The following is a 20,478-nucleotide window of genomic DNA, read 5'->3' as shown; positions in this document are numbered from 1 at the left end:
CTCTATCTCCTACTGGTTTTTGTTCTCAGTTGCATTCTATATAACTCTGTGAGTCTAGTGGGTGGCATCCTTGCTATGGTGGGGGAGTTGGAACTAGATGGTCTTTAAGGTCCCTTCCAACCCAAACCATGCTAACATTCTGTGATTTTATGAGTTCTCTCTTATCTTTATGTTGAATGACAAGAAAATAAGAAAAGTTATTTCTTTGTGAAATTGCAAACTAGCCTCCACTATATTCCTATAGTGGAGATGGGATCAAGTCAAGTGGGAAGTGAAACTAATGATACCTCTGCCTTGTACAAAGCCTGGTGAAAAATAGCCAAACACAGGACAAGTGTTGGAGAATTAATCAAGGAGGTCTTCTGTCATGCCCAAGCAACCACTCTCAACCTGAGAACAGAACCATACCTGAGGGACAGAAAGGTGGAAGCATGTACTTAACTCTGGAAGGTGAGAATACACAAAGTGCAAGCTAGAAGAATGAACCGAAATCAATTAATTGAAGTTCAACCTCAATAAATATAAAGAGAAGGATGAATAAACATGAGTACAGAGAAATTAAGAGATCACAGAAAAGAGTCCTAGGGTTAATGAGAACATACTCAATGGGGAATTGCTAGATGAGGCTGGCACAAATGCACAAAATGTTCTATTAGATGGATATTGGGATTAATAGGTGTCATGACTTTAAGCAAGTAATGTAACTGGAGAGTATTGAAGCGTGTTTTGGTCAGCACAATTCCCAAAATACAAAAGCTAAATGGATAGAAATGAGATGAAAGAGTTCAAGAATCAGCAAATCTGGACCCAATTTGTTTGTTAAAAAACTCCAAACACTCAGTTTAAAGTTTTCTTAATACTGATACAAGTAAGTCTCCTAACTATGGTGCTTAGAAGAATAGGACCTCGGTTCCCTTCATGAGGGAAAATGGAAACAGCCATTTCTAATTAGCCACATTTTCAGGAATTTTTGTTTATTCGTGGCTTCATATGCTGTGTTCCACTTTATTTACAAACACTAACTAATACGTTATTGCTGTGACTGCCTGTTGAAAAGCACAGGGAACATACATAGATGCTTTAGAGAGGGTGAACCACAGCTTCGCAGTAACTTTCCAGAATGGGCACAGGGAAGAAAAAGTATTAGGGGTAGTAGAGAAGAGAGCTCTGCCTACAAGCCACTGAATCATTGCCAGGAAGCCCACACCTTCCAGACTCAGACAAGGCCCTGGGACAATTCTTGTACCTCCTAAGGCTGGTCTGGTGATGGTAAGGTGACTTCACAGCAAAGATCAAGTCAGACTATTTGCAGAGGTGCACATGTGACATGTATGATACCTGACTGAACCAGCACCAGTGATGTGTTCTCTGAACTCGGGAGGGAAGACCAAGACAAAAGTGATGAGCCACACCAGAAGGCACAGATTTAGCTGAATTGAAGAAGGCAGAGAAAAGTCTATGTGTCTCTGATACCCGTAACTGTGAGTAAGTAGGAACAACTGTCTCTGTGCTTCCATTTATGCAGCAGTAGCTGCCGTACAATGTCGAGATATCCAGTACAGTTTCAGTTTAGGATGGAGGTGAACATAAGCTACCCATTTGTCAAGAAATAAAATGGGATGGCAGAGGAAAGAAAAAAACCCCAGGGGACAATTAAATTAAAGAAATGTAAAGCTAAAACACAACCAGGATACCTTACAGAAATGGAGAGACAGGATGGTGAAATTTGCATCTTTAGTTATTTTAAAATTAGTTTCTTACATTGGTCACTGCAGAAAAACCTTCTGAACAAGCTGAACACAAACAATTGGCTTCTTATTCTAAAACAAATTTAACAGCAACAGCTCAAAGCAAAGCTGACTCTGGAAACAAATTACAACTGAGCTTTGGTTGACTTCAGCTCTTGGGAACTTCACTCTTTCGCTGATGGTGGTCATCAGAGATATACCCCATCACCACAGCTACATCTACAGTGCTAAAGGCCATCCACCCTAAGAGGTGCTTACTCTGATTTCCAAGCCAAGTCATGTAGTGGAGCAGTCTCCCCGGTTTCTGGTAATTCCCTCTAGAGAACAGCCATGTGCACTCACCCTGGGCGTCCTCTGAATTCCCCACAGAACTCCCGGGGCCCTGGAACACAACTCTTTATGCTGTTTTTCTTTCTTTGTCAACCCAATGTGCACTAAAACAAAAGCCCTTTTGCTGCAGCCTCACCTGTTTTTAAGTAGGAACATGCCATAAAGGTTGGTGGAGGTATTTAATTCTTCAGTCCCACCTCTGTTTGCCTACATAGTGACTCACCTCACATGCTTCAGATCAGCTTCTTTTGAGGAGAGGAGGTGTGATACAGGTCCCGCTGCCATGCTGAAGATGACACTCTGTTATGCTTGCAAGACAGGTCTTAATTACAAAGTGAAAATTGTTATTTCATGCTAAAGTGCTGGGACAAGATAAATGAAAGCAGAGAAAATATTCAGTAACTGCTGAAAAGGACACACAACACCCATACACAAGGAGATGTCTCATTAATGACTTGCTTTAGTTCCCTTTGGGCTCAGAACACAGCAGCAATAGAATTACTTTTGTTAGCAGCTGTGGGCTCTGTTTTGACTGAGATACGTGTTTTCTCTTTATATCTTTATGTTTTTTGGCGTGTTTCTTTTTGGTGTGGGAATTAATTGCCTACAATTTACCCGGAGCCTGTACTTAATTCACATGTCAATCATTCATGTTTTGTGATGTTTCAAAGACAGCAGCAGAAATGAGGACTACTAAGAACAGAGCAATCCTTTCAACATATGAAGAGTCATTCAGGACTAGAGTTGTTAAAAGCCGGCCCAATAAGGTATGTGATATTCAGCGATTGAATGCCACGCGAAAAAAAGAGTACACTTGAAGCAGTAATTGTCACTGGACTGAATTCCAGAGAAAATCTCTCCTCCTAGAGACCAGCTTTTTCGTTCTGCTTCACTTGTCCAATATTTTCTATTGCAAATCTTGAAGAAATCTCAGAAAAAAATAATAGAAGCTAGTGAGGGACTATGTTGTAAAGCAAACACTATTTTTTCAAAATAAAGCCTAGGTGCTTCAGAGTGACAAGGGGCCCTAACTTGTGACATCACCTCCTAAACCCAGTCAAAATGTTTGAAAGATATTGTGGTCCTAGAGACTTGTCTCAGAACTGCTTCTTGTAAATGGAGTTTGTTACTCCACTAAAAACAGCTTAGCCCTAAGAATCATCCACATCCATGCCTTTTGCCTGGGAGGGAGTGTCAGGAAGGAGCATGAGTAATTGCAGTGGCTCTGGAGCTAGGGCCCGGAATGCAGGGTTGCCTGCGCTGTCCTCTTGCTCCTTCCCACCTCATTCCCAAAAATAATGGAACACGAGACAGAGTAATTTGGTCACCTCTCCATCGTGCTTTGTCACCGCTACCCATGATCTTGGCAGTTTATATTTATCCAAGGAGAGAGGAGGTGAAACAAAAAAACAGAAGGAAAGATGGAGGAGTGGATGAGAAACCAACAATTCTTGAAACTGTAGAACCTGGCAGGCTTTGGTTTTATGGAATCATGGTGGATGGCTGCACAATGTAGAGCTGGCTTCTGTTGTTAGCAAAACTATCAGCAATTTTCCATCCAGCTGGGAAAGATTTTCTGTTAATGCACATCATGATTTTAATAGCATGTGTGTAGGTGGTGAAGAATTGAATTTTTTTAAAACTTTATAATCAAGGTGAGAGGAGGCAGGCACAGTACATGAGAGAAACATGCGGTGTCAACTCATCTATTATCCCCCAGGTCACACCAGCAGATCTTTCCCACCTCCCACCTACTGACTGGTCTTAAAGTTGAGAAATGTACCCTGCTCTGAGCACTTGGCTTTTTTTATTTATTTATTGTAAAAGCTTAACTAAAGGTGGAGAAGAAGGATCACTGAGTTTATCTAGTGATTGCTCACACTTTGTATCCAAAAAAAATATCTACATGCAGCCATATATGTGTAAAGTGTGCCTGTGGAAAGGAATCTGAACAGTGTTTGCTTAGTACAAGATGAAGAGGAATGTGCAAAAAAGCAAAATCCAACAAGACAAGGTAATTAGTAATTTTACCATTAATACATGTAAATGCAATATAAAACTTGAGCTTTGCACTCTGGTGACTTGGGTTTAAAGCACAGTCTGCTTCATCTTCACAAGAATGTTTTCATTCTCCTCTAATGACAGGGACACCAGCGCTATTGATGCTTTTTTGTTGCGCTTTGCCCAGTGGCTGCTGAAAGGGGCCACCTCCCCTGCCCTGGCCATGCACTCCTGCGACTCCCCTGCATTAGCTCTAAGCTCCAGAGGTTGTGCAAAGGGAGGGCAAGCTGAGTGAACAAGCTGATTTGTCAGAAAACTTACAAAGCCAAAAAGCAAATAGTTCCAGCACACTGATCTGCCTTACACGTGACCTCACAAGGTCTGGTACAAGGGATGTAGCAGGCAAGGGAGGCAAGGAAGAGATGGCTGGTGTAATGTCAGAGTAAGTTAGGCCACGGCTGACTTGTCATCATCAACACAGAGCCCAACTGAGTGGTCACACTTGACAACTTCGAGATGCTCAGAGCAGTAGTCTTGTTGTTTGGGGCTCTTTTCCTCTTTATAAAGTAAAGAGAAGATTCCTCTGGTTGGCCTGGTGCCAGTCCCATAAATAGTATAAAATCAGCCCTGTTCTAAGTTGCTGGCCCACAAATGTGGATTCCACTGTACTCACCAACTGGGAAGGACAGAGAGCCACTCATCACACTGACAGTCCACTGAACATCTTCAAATACAGCACATTGTATGCTGTCTCCAAGGATGGCACAGCATCCTGGTTTCTGTGCTTCTGCTTCAGCCACATTTGGTTAGGATGCCATAAATTCTCTAACTCCTTCAATGTAGCTTTTATGTCTGAAATGTTCTGTGGTTGTTTCATAGCCTTGGCCCTAAAACTCTTATTTCCCCTGCAGGTTCCCTGAGGGTAATTTCTTCCACTCAGATTCAACAAGCATCACTATACTGACAAACATAGTACTGACTGGTGTCACTCTCCTGTCCAAACTAACATCTCAGCTTTCATCTGACATAATTTTAGGGCTAGCTAGCTGTCAAACTCAATTCAGTATGGTCAAAACAGAAAGCTGATTTTGACTTTTCCCCTCCTCCCCTCCCTTATGTTTTTTCCCCTCCTTCTCTATTACTCCCTCTTCTCTCCCCCAAAACACTGAAAACTTATGGCCTCCTCCTAACATCAATATCTAGTTTGAATCAGCTTTCTCACACATCTGTCACTCCAGTTACATTCAAGCCTTGCTGCCTCGCATTGCATATTATTCTAAAATCCCCCCTGTCCTGTTCATTGACTCAACTACATTTCCCAAATGCAATCAGTTTATCAGCTCCTCTTTCTAATAAGCTAGTGAGAATAGAAATTTTATTACATTATTACTACACTAGTATCTTTCTCCTGACCAGCCAGAGCAGATTGTATGGCAAAAGAAGAAAGTGTGGCCCAAAGAAGACATTTCCAAAGATATTTGTGATGCACCCATTAAAAAAAGCACAAGAGCATCATGCTTCAGGAATTCTGTATCTCTGAGTTTACGCCAGGCAAAAGCCAAGACTCAGTATGTTTGTATACTCGATGTTGTCAAAGCTTACTTAAAATTAATATAATATTTTTATCTCAGCATGAGGTTGTAAATATAGCGTTCTGTATTCATAAGTGATTTTAATGTAGTATCAGAAAGACTGTGATATAAAGCCTTACCTATCTACTGGTATTTTACATGTAATCGTTCCTAGAAGTTAAAAAAACTTCAAAAGCAAGTTGAAGTCAGCTTAATTTGGCTACCTTTCCAGAGGTAAAAGAGTGTCTAAATAAAGTATAATGACCCCTTTCTTCCAGGAATGATTTTCGTGAGGTAGGATTCCCCAGGAGCTCAGTGAACAGTCTTTGGGGATTTCCTTGCTGGTTGAGTCTAGTGTGGAGGCTGCGTGAGCAAATGCCTTAGAGGAAGTGAGAACAGAATAGCTGCTTAAGAAGATTAATGACTGGATTCCTTAAAGCTAGCTTATGGGAAAGGTGATCTCTTATGTGCGAGCCAAAGACAATTAATCAAAATGACTCAATTAGCCTGTCAAATACAACATGTATCCAGAGTTCAAGCTTTTATGTATTTACACCAGAAACTGTAAAATCAAGGGAGAGGGAAGACCTTTTTGAATCCTACAGGGCAGAAGATGAATATGAGTTGGTGAAGAGGTAGAATACTTGCCTCAACCTCCACCAACCACACACTTGTGAACAGGTAAATGATGTGTTGGGTCCTGCCACTGGTGTACACCAGCAACTGCCTGCATGTGCAGTGTCCTTCAGTGTAACAGAGCCAGAACAAAGTATAGAGATAGAAAAACGTGTAAGTTAACACTTGGATGCCAAGTGCCCACCAAAGCCGCTCTGCCACTCCTGTCCTCAGTTGGACAGGGAAGAGAAAATATAATGAAAGCTCGTGAGTTGAGATAAGGGGTGAGGTCACTCACTGATTACTGTCATGGGCAAAGCAGTCTTCATTTGGAGAAATTGATTTAATTTATTACCAATCAAATCAGAGCAGGATAACGGGAAGTAAAACAAATCTCCAGCAGCACAAGGAGACAGGAATGGGGGTTACAGTCAGTTCATCACATGTTTTTGCTGCTGCTTCCTCATGGAGAAGAGTCCTTTCCCTGCTCCATTGGGGGTCCATCCTACAGAAGACAGTTCTCCCAAACTTCACCAGCATGAGTCCTTCCACAGGCAACAGTTTGTCACAAACTGCTCCAGCATAGGTAGCTTTCCATGGGGTGCAGTCTTTCAGGAACAGACTGTGCCAGCGTTGGTCTCCCACAGGGTCACAAGTCTTGCCATCAAACTTGTTCCAGTGTGGGCTCCATTCTCCACAGGTCCACAAGTCCCGCCAGGAGACTGCTCCAGCATGGGCTTCCCATGGGGCCACAACCTTCTTCAGGCATCCACCTGCTCTGGTGTGGGGTCCTCCATGGGCTGCAGGTAGATCTCTGCTTCCCCATGGACCTCCACAGGCTGCAAGGGGACAACCTGCCTCAGCATGTTCTTCATCTGGAGCACCTCCTCCCCTTCCTTCCTCACTGACCTTTGTGTCTGCAGGGCTGTTTCTCTCACATATTCTAACTTCTCTCTTCTCTGGCTGCAATTGCTTCTGCTTCCCTTCTTAAATAAGTTATCCCAGAGGTGTGATGGGCTCAGCCCTGGCCAGCAGTGGGTCTGTCCTGGAGCCGGCTGGCTTTGGCTCTTTTGGCCATGGGGGAAGCTTCTGGCAGCATCTCAAAGAAGCCTCTCCTGTAGCTCCCACCCCCGCTACCAAAATCTTGCCACACAAACCCAATACAACACTGAATAAAAACCCATTTCTGAGGTGGAGTCAAATTCCAGCTTCATAAGCAAAGAGGGAACTGTAAGGAACTAGAGTATTTTTTTTCTTCTAAGTGTGGCATCAGTAGCATCAGAATATAAAAACCCAAAAACATTGAAGATGCAGAACAGATTGGATTTCAGCACAAACCTCTGGAAAGAAAAGACAAACCCACCTTGACAGAATCAGTTTTGGTGAGTCTGAACTAAATACAGTGATGAAAATACTAAGTCAGTCAGTTATGTGATATATTTTAAAGAATAGTCTGATGAGAACAAGAAACCACCTTTGTTCTATCAATCACTTGAAATGCATTTCTTTCCAAATGTGTCTAGAATCTGCACAAGCATCAATGTATGTAAATTCAGAGATGAAAGCAATAATTCATACTGGTAGGAAAGCATAAGGCATTTCTAAGTATGAATGCCAATCATTCTCCATAGGTTATGTAGCTGAGCAATGAATAGGATGTGAACCTGATAAAAACTGAACATTTCAGAAGGCACACAATCCATAAAGTGTTCAAAATGAGGGAGAACTTTGGGTATACAACTTGCCTGTGAGCACACAGAGGCAAAGCAAGGGCTGGGATGCTGTGTTCATGTTAGCCAAGAATGGAAAGTTTAGACATGTCTCCCCTTGGTTTTTAAAAAAATCCTGGGATCACAATGAAGTGGTCAGAATCTGTGCTGTCTGGGGGACAAAAGGCTCTGATGAATCACTCAAACTCCTACAGCCCAGGCAGCCATGCAAACTTAAATACCAAATAAATTACTACTTGTATCTGCTATACATATTCACCTTCAAACCTGCCAACAGGTGAAACAAATTACTAAAATACATGACAAATGAGGGAAAGGTAGAATACTTTAGTTTAGCTGTGTGTTATTTAATAACTGCCAGATTCTTAGTGTTATCCTTTAGACCAGGATTTATAGACTTATTTACTTTACAGAGATGAGAAAATAATTCTCAAAAATATGGAAAACTGAATTCTATTAGGAAGAAACTGTCAAAATGCTCCATATAATTTATCAGTTTGAACACTTTCCATATGATGGAGCCAAAGATTAAAAGTGATTTTCCTTGTGGATAGAGATGAGCATGATGTGACGTACACGAGTGGGCTATGCAATTACTTGCTAGTCACTCAGTAGAACAATAGACAGAATGACTTTTTAATTCTTTTCCTGGATTTGGGCAATAAAGAATGGTTTTATGGCACAATTGGGATAAAAGAGCACACCCATCTGGTGTATCCCACCTAGAAGGCAGTGGGTCTGCCTGAGAGAGACTTACATTTGCAACATGGGACATGGTCTCTACCAGGTACTTCAGAAAACTCCTCCTGCACCTTCTTGGGAAACTCATTTGGTCCAATGGTCATCGCACAAAACTTGAGCTGTCGGACAGCTGTGATTAATTCTCCACTGATAAAGGCATCAAACCTCTCTAAAGGACAGGAGTGGAAGTCAGTGACAGCTACTTTGGACTAGTTTGAGTCGATGGGAAGATTGAACAAATATACCAGGTTTAAAAGATGACTCTAGTAGAAATAAAATGCAAGCAACATTTGGAAAAAACAATTCTGATGTTTCCAAAGCAAACATTTCCTATTTTAATTTACATTTAGATATTTATTTTAATATATTTATATTATATATTAACAGATATATTAACATTGTTTTGGGCTTCTGAACTGGAAAACAAATTATTCCAGGCACTCTAAATAGGATATACTGTTTATACACTGAAGACTTACTCCCAAATCTGAGGTAGATAGTAGGTGTTCTCATTTCCTTCGGGCTTGAAGAAATGGCCATTTATAGGATTATACACACACAAATTGCAAAGGGACAGACTTTATGTTCAGCATTATGTTGCAGATCAGCATGGCCCTAACTTCTTAGCTGGAAAAGCACTCTGCAAATATCCACTACCTGAAGGATGGAGATGGGACAGCAAGGATTCAAAGCTGCTGAGACAACTCAATCCAATTCAATACAGGCACTACATACCAAATTCCTATTTGATATATCACATTGGCATAGAGAAAATCCCTGACTGAGAGACAGAACAAGGGCTGAAGAATAATACAGCTGTCATTCCTGGCAAGAAGAAACATTTTTTAAAGTTCTAGCTCTGATTGGATTTTTACTGCTGACATTTCTGCCAGACTTCCTTTCAATGAAGCATCGAGACTAGGATGGAATATTTCATAGGATACTTGCAGAGGAGACAGAATGGTCTCATCTGCCTTCACTTTGCTCTTAAATTAAGATTAAAGGGGGGAAAAGGAACAATGGAGGGAGGGGGAAAGGAAGGCATAAGAGCCATTGCAGTGATCAAATTCACCCACAGACTAGCACGGCCTGACACAATTCTTAGACAGCTGATTAGGTGGTTTTCAGTCTTTCTGCAATGAGGGATCTGGCTGTGTTCGGGATGCAGCCCTGATTTGGGAGATGGTTTGTGGGGGATGGTTCCATAGAGTATTAGCGAGATTTTCTTCATAGACTTCATAAGAGTGTTGAAAGTCAGACTGCAGGCAGCATTTGTTCCCTGGAGTCTTCTGATGAGGCTGTTTATTATGAAGTATTGCTTAGTCGAGAAGAGACAAGTGTATTGGTCTTGCAGGTCAACAGTAATGTATTTGCAGAACATATCAGTTGTTAAAAATGAAAGATGCAGACATAAAACTGAATGCTCTTCATGACAAAAGGATTGAAATACTAGAACGTGGGATCCATTTTCCCTTTGCTCTTCTTTTCTCTCTCTGCTTTAATCTTTCCAACTATTGTTTTATGCAAATATCTACACTATTTAAGGCCATCTATATGAAAGGCCAGTCACCTGCTTTTGGACCAAGGTTTTAACAGGTCTAGACTTTTCTATAAGGATTTTTTTGCACAGAGGCCAAGGATGTGATATCTGATATTTTGTGAACTGACACATTATATTTTTGGTTCCTATGATTCATCAAACTACTTTGAGTGAATGGACCTTTTTACCCTATAATTTAAACTGAAGGATATTGAAGGGCAACTGAAATTTTCCCCAGCTAAAAAGAAGTCTCTTTTCTGTGAGTATTAGAAGAAACCTGCTCAAAAATGCAAACTGTGCTGATGGCTTTTCTATAGAGCAAGTGCAGACTCATTAAAGGCATTTTTTTTTTTCTTTCTAACTCCTTATGCTCTTCTTCTAATTGAATATGAATTCAAAGATTATGTTTCAAACTTGCAAGGCTGTGTGGGTTTGAAAGCAACCGAGACAAGTATCCCCGTCCTAACTGAGACCTTTGTTAGTACAGAATCTAGTAAAACAAGCTAACAAACTGGAATACGTTGGCTGTCACTTCAAATGTCAGTGATAATTTGCAAAACATTCAGAGCAATAATGGGAAAAGGCACAAAACGTCAAATTTGTAGCAAAGCTGACAACAAAAGAATATTCACTGTGAATTACAGTCTTCCTGACTTGCTAAAGCTCCTACTGATTCTACTTTAATAAAGGATATTCTTCTTTCAAGGGATTTCGATACAGTAGATTGTCTAACATGCTTAACTGATGCCTGAAGTTCTTTATCTGAAAGCTTATCCTTGATGACTTGAAAATCTGTGGTCTCTTGCTAATGTTTTTGGGAGGGTAGTTGGTCAGTTTGTGATCTGGCTATATATTACCTGGATAGGTACACACTTGGTCAAGGACCCCACCATTTCTTTCTACTGGTTATCCCATTTTCACAGATTTTTTTTTTTTTTTGAAAGCTGTTCTAAGAACTAATAACAACTGTCTTTGGAAAGGCATTGGCTCCTGCTGTTTTGCATCTACTAGAGAAGAAGAAAATGTTCAGAATGGAAAATATTAACAAAAAATTCAGAAAAGGTATATATTGGTCAGACATATGCTTGATGGAAATTAAAGCTTCAAAGTAGGAGAATAACAAGTCTGCTTTCTGACAATCTGTACCGCTTACTAAAAATATTTCAATGAACCATTGTACTTTTAGATACATCGAATGTGGACAGGCTGGATTGCAAACCTGGGTCATTAGAAGTTCAAATAGCCTGGCTCACAGCAGGACCTGGGAAAGCCAGACAGTTTTGTCTAATCCTTAGTGAAGGAGTAAGAGGGAAAGAGGTAGCTAAGCTATGTGACAGACAGGGATCTATAAAATGAAGTATTAAGAAAAGGGATTAAGAGCAAGAACTAGAAAACTGTGCACAGAATACAATGCGAATTGGATGCAGAGAGAATACCAAAAAGTCAGTTAGAGAACTACAATAAAGGCTGATAAGAAAACTGTGGCGACGTGGTACATGGCATATATTTACTACCTTAGTAGTTACTAAGTCTCTTAGACCAGTTTTGTGTCCCAGGCAAGGCCCCACATTGCCATGACTAGAACCCAAGTTATCTTGATTTGACATCCCAGAGTTCTGCATGCTTGCTACAGTAAAGATAGAGAAGATGATTGCTGTGCAGATAGTAATCACTGAGGCTTTAGCTCCTCCATGGCTTCTGTTACAGCTTGTAACCCACAATCTGTTAGAAAAAGACCCCCGCTTCCAGAGCAACCAAATCTAGGTTGAGTCCCACTTAAGCCTTGGGAGAATCCCCTGAAAAAAAATGCGTTCCTCTAATGCAGCAGGACAGCCTGTACAGACTAGTCCAAATTCTTTGCCCCAACTGCTGTTCGGGTGGCTTGTGACAGTTCTTCACTGAGATATGCAGCCCTTCCTGGATAGGGCACATATTTGTAATATAACTCAATAGGCCACCACTGCAATGAATTTATACTGTATGTCTGAGCCAAACCAGATTTAACAAAAGCCAGGCCACCCTCATTGCTCTGTCCAGGCCTATGGCTCTGCCTTTCTTTGCACTGGCTCTGGGGCTTGTCTGACCCTGCGCAGAGTTAATCCAGCTCATTAACCCAAAATAAAACTATTGACTTTCCTAGCAAATTAATGCATTGCTGAAGGGACAAAAAACCCCCAAGGGCTCAGCTGGATGCAGGGTTTTCCTTTTCAACATCAATGAGAACGGATCACCCAAGCTGAAACAGATAACTCTACACCTGTACTTGGCCTATTGTGCAAAATGGAGTTCTTATTACAAAACTACATTCTCAGTTTTGTACAGACACATCCTACAGCTTCTTCATTAAAAAATCTGGTCTCTGAGCATGCATAAAAGATCTAATTTTTATGGTAAATATTTCTATCCTGTACTTGTGAAGAGAAAGAAAAGGATTATGTATTAATATTACATGAGGATGAGGAATTAGCTTTATATCCATTGACACCTATGTAGGATGAAAATGGCACTGCTGTTTTTCAATCAGCAGTCTCTGTGGCACCTGAGTACTGAAAGATCCTAACAGAATATGAGGCTTCCAGCCTTCTAATGTTATTTTTTAACAGCTCTCTTTACAGCTAATAATTCAAAGGGCCAAAGGAAACCTCATGTTATTCCAAGAATCAAGCAGAATGACCAAGGTAATAATAGATCTGGCATTCTAGGTAATCCGAGATAATACAGTGATGTTATGTGAATTAAAGCAGTCATGCTATGTGTGATTGAATCAATAAGGGGTTAAAGGTAGGAATATAATGAAAGCAAACCCGCATGGCTTTGTGGAAACAAGTCTTGACAAGCAGGCCTGACTTCAATTTTTTATGAGATTACAGGTTTGTTTGATCAAGGTAACCACATGGATGTGATAGACTTGGACCTTCCTAATGAATCTGATTTAGTAGTGCTTGACATTTTGATTAAAACATTAGCATTATATAGCCTTAATAAAACACATTAAATAGATTAAGATCTGGCTAATTGATAGAGTTCAGCAAGCTGTTCTAACCAGATACTCAGCACTGACTGGGGATATTTTTAGTGGGGCTCTGCAGGCAGGAACACTATGCTTGCTGCCATTCGATGTTCTGGAATTACACAGAAACATGGGTAATATTGGCAAATGTCCCGCAGTGTAACGAGGAATGGGTAGCTATGGAAAGTCACAGTTTTGCCTGCATTGGCATAAATGTGTTTCTGGTATCTGATTACATACTTTTTCTTCCATTCTGTATAAGCACAGAGGTTCTCTTGCAGGGCACAGTTGCAAGGCTGTGGTCTAGTCAACCGCTGATGGGTATACAATGATTTCTCTCAAGGGTCGTTGATTTTATCTACTAATTCATGTATTGTCGAAGGGAGTTGTATGAATCATTTTAAAAGCATGAGCTGTGAAACCACCCCTTCTTGCACACTTCTGCATGTCTTTTCTTTTTTCTAAACTACCAAGAATATAACCTGAGATTTAAATATGTTTGAAGCTTTAAAAAGTCAGGAAATTCTAGTCCATGGGCTGAAGAAGGATTGCTATAAAAAAAATAAACCAAGAAAGCCAGATGAGGTAAGCAAAAAAAAACCAAAGAGAACTAAACAACTTCAATGATCAGTCATGTACAAAACATATATAATCTCTACTACTATCACTTTCTGGTCGGCTGATCTATGCACATCTTTCTCATTCTTCATTTTCTTGGTCAGTTCTTGAATCAGATTGAGGTTAGATAACACTGAATTAATATTACTCTCCTTTGTTAGATTTGATTCTGACCAGTCTTGTTATACTGCTACACGTAATCACAAGCTTACTAAAGCAAAAATCAAAATGAGAATTCATATGAATTTTTATGGTGTAGAATGTTAAAGATGCTCTTTCTCAGCAAAATCTTTGTAGCAAACTGTTGTCCTTTTAACATTTGGTTTGGTTTCTGTTTGACCTTGCAGAACAAGATGACTGATAAATATAAAAGATACTATCCAGAACAATATATTTTCCTCTTACTATCTAAAATACAGATTCAGATACAGATTTTCCACAGTGCATTAGGATGTGTTATTTAACTTGGTTTATATCAATTTAACATCTAAAATCTTTTCACATTTTCATAATTTTACCAACTTGTATTAAAACTCTTGGTGGCAAATCTATGCAATCTCAGAAGCGCCCTATGAAACATCAATACCATCTAAACCAGCACAAGCCAGCAAGTGGGTGCCTCATCTATCTACTGCTTGTTTCTCCACTAAAAAAAAGAAAAGCAATTTTTTTTTTTACTGTGTCAAAACCGAATTGGTCCTTTTTCTTTTTTTTTTTTTTTTTTTCTTTTTGTTATACATCAAAGCTTCTCCCCAGCCAAGTCATTCAATGGGGCTCCTTTCTGTGCCTGCCATCAGTGTTGCTGAGTTTGTCTAAGTCCTGCACTGTCCTGTACCATTCAGCACCACAACTAATTTCCATCATTCTCTCTCTGCTTCTGGATTTGTGTCCAGCTTAGAGCAAAATTTTCAGAAGGGACCTGCATGCCTTACATGTACCAGTAGTGAGCCAAAATATTTTCCTCAGTTGGTATTTTTAAACAGGACTGATTATGTTTTGTTGGCCAGTATGGTTTTGTTGTTTTGGGTCTTTTTCCTACAAGTTCAGTTTTCCTAACAGCACATTGGCAGTATGAGGATCCTTGCTTGCCCTTTTGGATACTCTGAGGTAATATCTAATCATCAATACTCAGCTCTTCATTCTGATTCTCTGAAAGACAAATGTTGGTATTCAAAAAATGTATGCATCTTATTCTACTTCCAAAAGCTTTTTATCATTCTTCTAATTTTCATCCTTCCCTTTCTTCTCTTAAAACTGTCTTATCTCTGTCCTCCCTAGAACTGTGGAACCGTTATATCAGATTTTCTTCCTCTAGTACCCCCTGACTCCCAGTGTCTTCTCTTTTTTGCAAGTCTGTGACATTTTCTTCATTCTAATTATTTAATTTTTAACCTTATCTTTCCCTTTCCTATTTACAATTCGTACTGTTATCTTTCTTTTGGGTTTTGTTAGCCTTTTTTTTTCACTTGCATTGCCTTTGGTTAACATAATATCAGTAGGACATGACATTCTTGAAATAGCTTCAACTGGGTTTTGACTTTTCCTTATTCTCAAAAACTCTGTACTTACATCTTTACAGATTTGCTTACTCAGTTCCATCCTCTTTTTCATTTTTGTCTCCTTGCCATAGTTCTCATATATTTTGTTTCTCATACAAAGATATGCTCCTTTTTTTTTTTTTTCCTGGCTGCAGAAACCTATCAACCTTTCCAGTTTCATCAGCACTGTATCCTTTATTTTTCCTAAGGGCAAAAGTGAAGCTACAATTATTCTTTGAACTTCACTGCAATCTTTTTATTGTTCAGAGGGGGAGTACCTGCGAACACACAGGGATGAGCTAAAGTGAAAACAAAAAATATATGGATCTCAGTGTAAGAAACCAAAGTAAACACTATAACCTTGCTTCACAGAACTGTTAAGATTTACAAAAAAACAATTAGGTGTTAGGGTGGGTATCAGAACTCTCCTAAGCACCCCTGAAACATCTGCAAAACAGGGTGATCAATGTGCGCACCTCAAGTGTGACCAACGTGCAACGCTTTGGCGAGGTGTTATTTATTTCTGTACAGAACAAGTTTGTTCCTTACACCATTTTAGTCAGTTCCCGGCTTCCAACCACGTTGACAGCGCTGTGCCATGAGTCACTTTTAATAGCTGCCTCATTTGCTCCCCACCTGAATAACGTTTTTATAGAGGTTTGTGTACCGTGTAACACCACCTGTGCCGGACCGCGCTTCGGAGGCCCGAGAGCCGTCCCACGCCACTTCCATGGCTTTGGAGCGAGCCCTGGAGAACCTCCGAACCACGAGGCGCCCAGAGGGGCAGCCCTGGGTCACTGTATTCCTCTGGGGAATGAAAAGGGGATTAGTCCCCGAGAAGGCCGGTGGTGTCAGTATCCGGGCTGAGCACCGACCCGCACAGACCGCTCTGTGCCAGGCGGGAAATGGAGCTCCCTGAGCGACGGGGGAGCTCCGCCACCACCGGGACCGTCACCTCCCGTGACATCTTCACAGAACCACCTGAGTTGGAAGGAACTCACAAGGATCACCGAGTCCAACCCTTAGCCCTGCACAGGGCAGCCTCAAGAATGTGCCTGAGAGCGCTGTCCAAACGCTACTTGAACTGTCGAACTTGGTGCTGTGACCACTTCCCTGAGGAGCCCGTTACAGTGTCCAACCACGCTTTGGGTGAAGAACCTTTTCCTCATATCCAACCTAAAGCTTCCGCGGCACAGCTCAGGCTGCGAAACCAACCCGGACCCCCATGGGGGGGGCTCCCCCCCGCGCTGTTCCCCACAGCGACCGCCGCCGGTCCCGCCGCAGTGGGGCGGGGCCTCCCCACCTGACCCCTCCCCCGCGCCTCCAGGCCCCGCCCACTCCGCTGGGATGGGGCGGGGCGTTGCGGAGCAAACTCGCGATGCGGCCTTTTTCATTGGCGGACACAGGTGCCCATCCTCACAGTGTGCCAATCAGCTGCCACGGATCGCAGCGGCCGCCAGACAGCGCCTGCCCCCTACCTGGAGCCACGGGCCGCCGAGGCTCTGGGCGCAGTCCCCGCCCCTTCTCCCCTCTCTACCAATCTCGTCCGCCCAACCCGAACTCAGCAGCCAATCGAAACCTGAGCCGGTGCTGTCAATCACTGGCGTTTCCCCGCCCTTCCCCGCCCCCGCTCCCCCCGCAGCCCGGAGCCGGGAGCGAAGCGGAGGGGAGGGGGGGCCTCCGCCGGCTGCGCACCGGTGCGGCGGGCGGGGCGTGAGGACGGGAGAGGGAGGGAGGGAGGGAGGGAGGAGGAGGAGGAGCTGCGGCTGACGCCGGCGGAGATTTCAGTACCTCGGAGAACGGCTGCGAGCTAGCCGGGCGGGCGGGAGCCGCCGCCGCCGCCCTCCGCTCCCCGCTCCGCTCCGCTCCGCACCGCTCCGCACCCGCCCCTCCCCGCCACAGGTCCCCCCGGCGCCGAAGGGAGCCCGGTCCCCCCGGAGCAGCCCTGGGAGGGAGCACGACAGCGGCACAGGCTCGGTGATCGGGACGGGCAGGGGGTCCGTCCCCGCGGGGACGGGACGGGTGGTCGGCCCGGGACGGCCAGGCTGGTCTAGGAGGTCGCTCGTTGCCATCTCTCGGTCCTCACGGAGCGGCGGCCGGGGCGGCGAGGAAAGCGAGGGGGCTCTTTGCCCACATCCCGCACCCCACATCCCGCCGCGGGGCGGCCGCGCACCCCCCGGCCCGGAGCCCGAGGGGAGAGAGGAGCCCCGAGGGCGGCAGCGGCTCCCGGCGTTTACTGGGGTGGGCAGGGAAGCAGAGAGCGGGAGCCGCGGCAGCGGCTGGGAAGCGGGAATCCGCTTCTCCGAAACCCTGGGGGCGAAGGTTACCCCGGCTGAAAGGGGTCTTGAGGTGAAGGGGAGATTGAATGTAGACGAATTTTGACAGTTTTGTTGAAATAATCAAGTGCCGAGGGCAAATTTTAGGCAGATTAAATAGAGGGATGGATCCCGCTGTTTTGGATGCCGGCTTGAATTTTTTATTTACTTTTCTGTTTTGACCACTGCTAAATGTGGATTTTGTGAGAGAACCCGATGGCGCTTGTTCCATTATTCCTTGTTTGAACGTAAATCTTAGTCCTGCTGCTTGTGGATTTTTTTTAATTTATTTTTTAAAAGGACCTTTCCAAGTAGCTTTCACGTCTGACAAAATGAAGCCTTTGTATTTTTCAATCAATTATACCTAATATTGACGTCCTGTTTGGTACAAGAGACTTAAAGTGCTGCCTCACTCAGAGGACCATTAAAGACTTTCCCGGTCGCTACATGTAGCTGAATGTGTTACGACACATCCTTTCTCCCCCCCAAAATCTCCCTAAAAATTTTTCCAAAATGAAGAAATTTAATTTTCGCAAAGTTTTGGATGGTTTAACTGCCTCATCCCCCGGTGGAAGCAGTGGTGGTGGCGGTGGCAGTGGAAGTGGGGCTGGTGGTGGCTCCGTGCACCCAGGAGGGACTGCAGGAGCTGCAGGGACACCCAGAGAGGAGATCCAGGAGACGCTCACTTCAGATTATTTTCAGATTTGTAAGGTAAGGGCTGTATTTTTATTTTCTATGAAAATAATAAAAGCTGCGTTGAGTTGGGGGGGGGACGGGGGACAGGAGGGCAGTAATCTGATACCAGTAAGCCTTTTACTTGAGAACTGCAGTGGTTGTATAAGGACTTTGGGATGAAAAGACAGATCTAGTGGATGCTTTTTTTCTTCCTGCTGCAGAGTTGGGGTGGTCAGTAAATTCATAGAAATCTTGATTTCTACATTCCAGGCCAAATCCTAAGTTCACACTTGGATCCCAAACTACTGAGAAGATTGTGGGCAGGAAAGCAAATCAATTGGTGCTAGTAGAGATAAAATAAGTGATTAGAAATTTTAAATTGTATATATCTACTTCCCCTCCTCACTCTTCTCATCCTCCGTGCCTTTTTTTTTTTTTTTCTTTTAAGACAAAGGCACAAGCTAGAAATAAAAGACAGTGCACTGATTACTGAACATAAGACTTCAACTATTTGTGAGGGACTGGATGTACTTTCAGGATGGCTGTTTATCATTAGTACTAAAGATTATAATTGCACGACAGTAAACTTAGTGGGACAGCATGAATACCACAAGTTGCCAAATTTGTTTGGAATTGGTTTTCATGTTTTGGTCAGGTCCTTAAGTGAGAATTTTCTTTGAGTAGAAAGCGTAAGATATCCCTGTGTGTTTTGTTTTGTATCTGTCTTCTGCAACAGAGCTTTCGGTGGTGCTCTTAAATGCACAAGTAAACCAGTACAAACTATTTAGTACTTCTGACTAACTGAAATATAAAAATCATGTATTTGTAATGAAAAGCAAAAACAAAAGGAGATGATATATTATGGTCCTCTGCTGTTATCTTTAACTTCTATGTGAATTCTGTTGGCTTTACTACAAGTTTTGTTTGCTTATTTGTTTTGATTAGAAGCTTCAAAACCAGAATTTTTAAGTAGTGCAGTGTACATTATTAGGAGTAAATGGACTTCATCTATTAAGTATACTTTCCTTTTATTAACCAGATACCACTTGATTTGAAATTTAGGTTATGGTCAGCTCCCAGCACATTCTCATTTCTTTTTTGTGTTTTGGGAAGAAGAAAGCAATAGAAACAACCAAGACAAGCTGTAAGTTTGTGTGCAGAGCTAGTCCTTGTGAAACACGCAGCTTCTCTCATCTCAGATACCATGTTTCTAATTCTGTTTGGCTTCCAGCTACAGCTAGTGTCAAAACTGCTACAGAGTTCAAGGGAAGAAGGATGAGCCCCTATGACTTAAAGACTCAGAGACTTCTGAAATAGGTTTTACATAATTCTATTTTTTTAGATACATAGTTGTTTATAGTTCTTTGCCATTCTGAAACAAAACAGGTTCAGGCCTATTAACTCAAGTTATTCTATAGTTTAACGGAGCATCACTAATGAGTGCAGACCTGCTTCCCAGGGTTGAATTGGACTCCTTTTGCTTATGGACAATAATAATTTAGCATTTTGTGAAACTCCAGGTATTCAGTACGGTGATTTCCTATTTTTGTCACTTAAATAAAAAGATAATGCAAACAACCAAGATATATTAAAATATTATTAGAAGGTCTGACATTCTAAGACTTCTAAGTAAGGGTAAAGTCAACATGGTTCTTCATGTTCAAGTCATTTGATAGGGTTGAAGATCTATACTTAGTATGATATATTTTTATTTTGTATGACATTTGCAAAAATAAAAAAACATAAGATGAATTGAAATTATTTTTTGCCTAATCTCCATTATTTCTCTTCTTTGGCTTGATATTACCTGAAGACAGTTAGTATTATATTATAGTAGGTCTACCTGGAAATAAATCTGGTAGATCTACTTGGAAATAGATCTACTTAGTGTGTAGGAATATGTCATTTGAAGAAGATTTCAGTAGGCTATATTTGCCTGCCTAATCTCTCAGGTTGAAATGTTCTCAACAAAGTAAATATTTGTACAGGAAAGCTTTTGGTTGTTTGCAGCAGCTCTTGCTTATGAATGCATGCTGCTGCAGAAGT

At 42.1% G+C, this 20,478-nt stretch overlaps 1 protein-coding gene and 1 long non-coding RNA gene across 7 annotated transcripts in view; one reads left to right on the top strand and one right to left on the bottom strand.

Annotated features, from left to right (window-relative positions):
• Window positions 1-6,712: 6,712 nt before the first annotated feature.
• Window positions 6,713-16,742, bottom strand: LOC116782548. The gene is made up of 3 exons (XR_004355259.1): window positions 16,658-16,742; window positions 15,474-15,646; window positions 6,713-8,903 (listed from the first exon to the last, which is right to left on the bottom strand). It is a non-coding gene; the product is annotated as an uncharacterized LOC116782548 (long non-coding RNA).
• Window positions 16,743-18,151: 1,409 nt separating this feature from the next.
• The window catches only part of STXBP5L (syntaxin binding protein 5 like), a 193,752-nt gene continuing 191,425 nt past the window's right edge, over window positions 18,152-20,478 (top strand). For all 6 annotated transcript variants that reach the window (XM_032677824.1, XM_032677822.1, XM_032677821.1 and 3 more), the window contains exon 1: window positions 18,152-18,468. In XM_032677824.1, the coding sequence (XP_032533715.1) occupies window positions 18,271-18,468 (198 nt within the window). In that variant the 5' untranslated portion in view covers window positions 18,152-18,270. The remainder of the gene's footprint in view (window positions 18,469-20,478) is intronic.

This window comes from Chiroxiphia lanceolata, chromosome 2 (assembly GCF_009829145.1).
Source record: "Chiroxiphia lanceolata isolate bChiLan1 chromosome 2, bChiLan1.pri, whole genome shotgun sequence".
Taxonomy (NCBI): Eukaryota; Metazoa; Chordata; class Aves; order Passeriformes; family Pipridae; genus Chiroxiphia; species Chiroxiphia lanceolata.
This window is presented reverse-complemented; position numbering and strand designations above follow the sequence as displayed.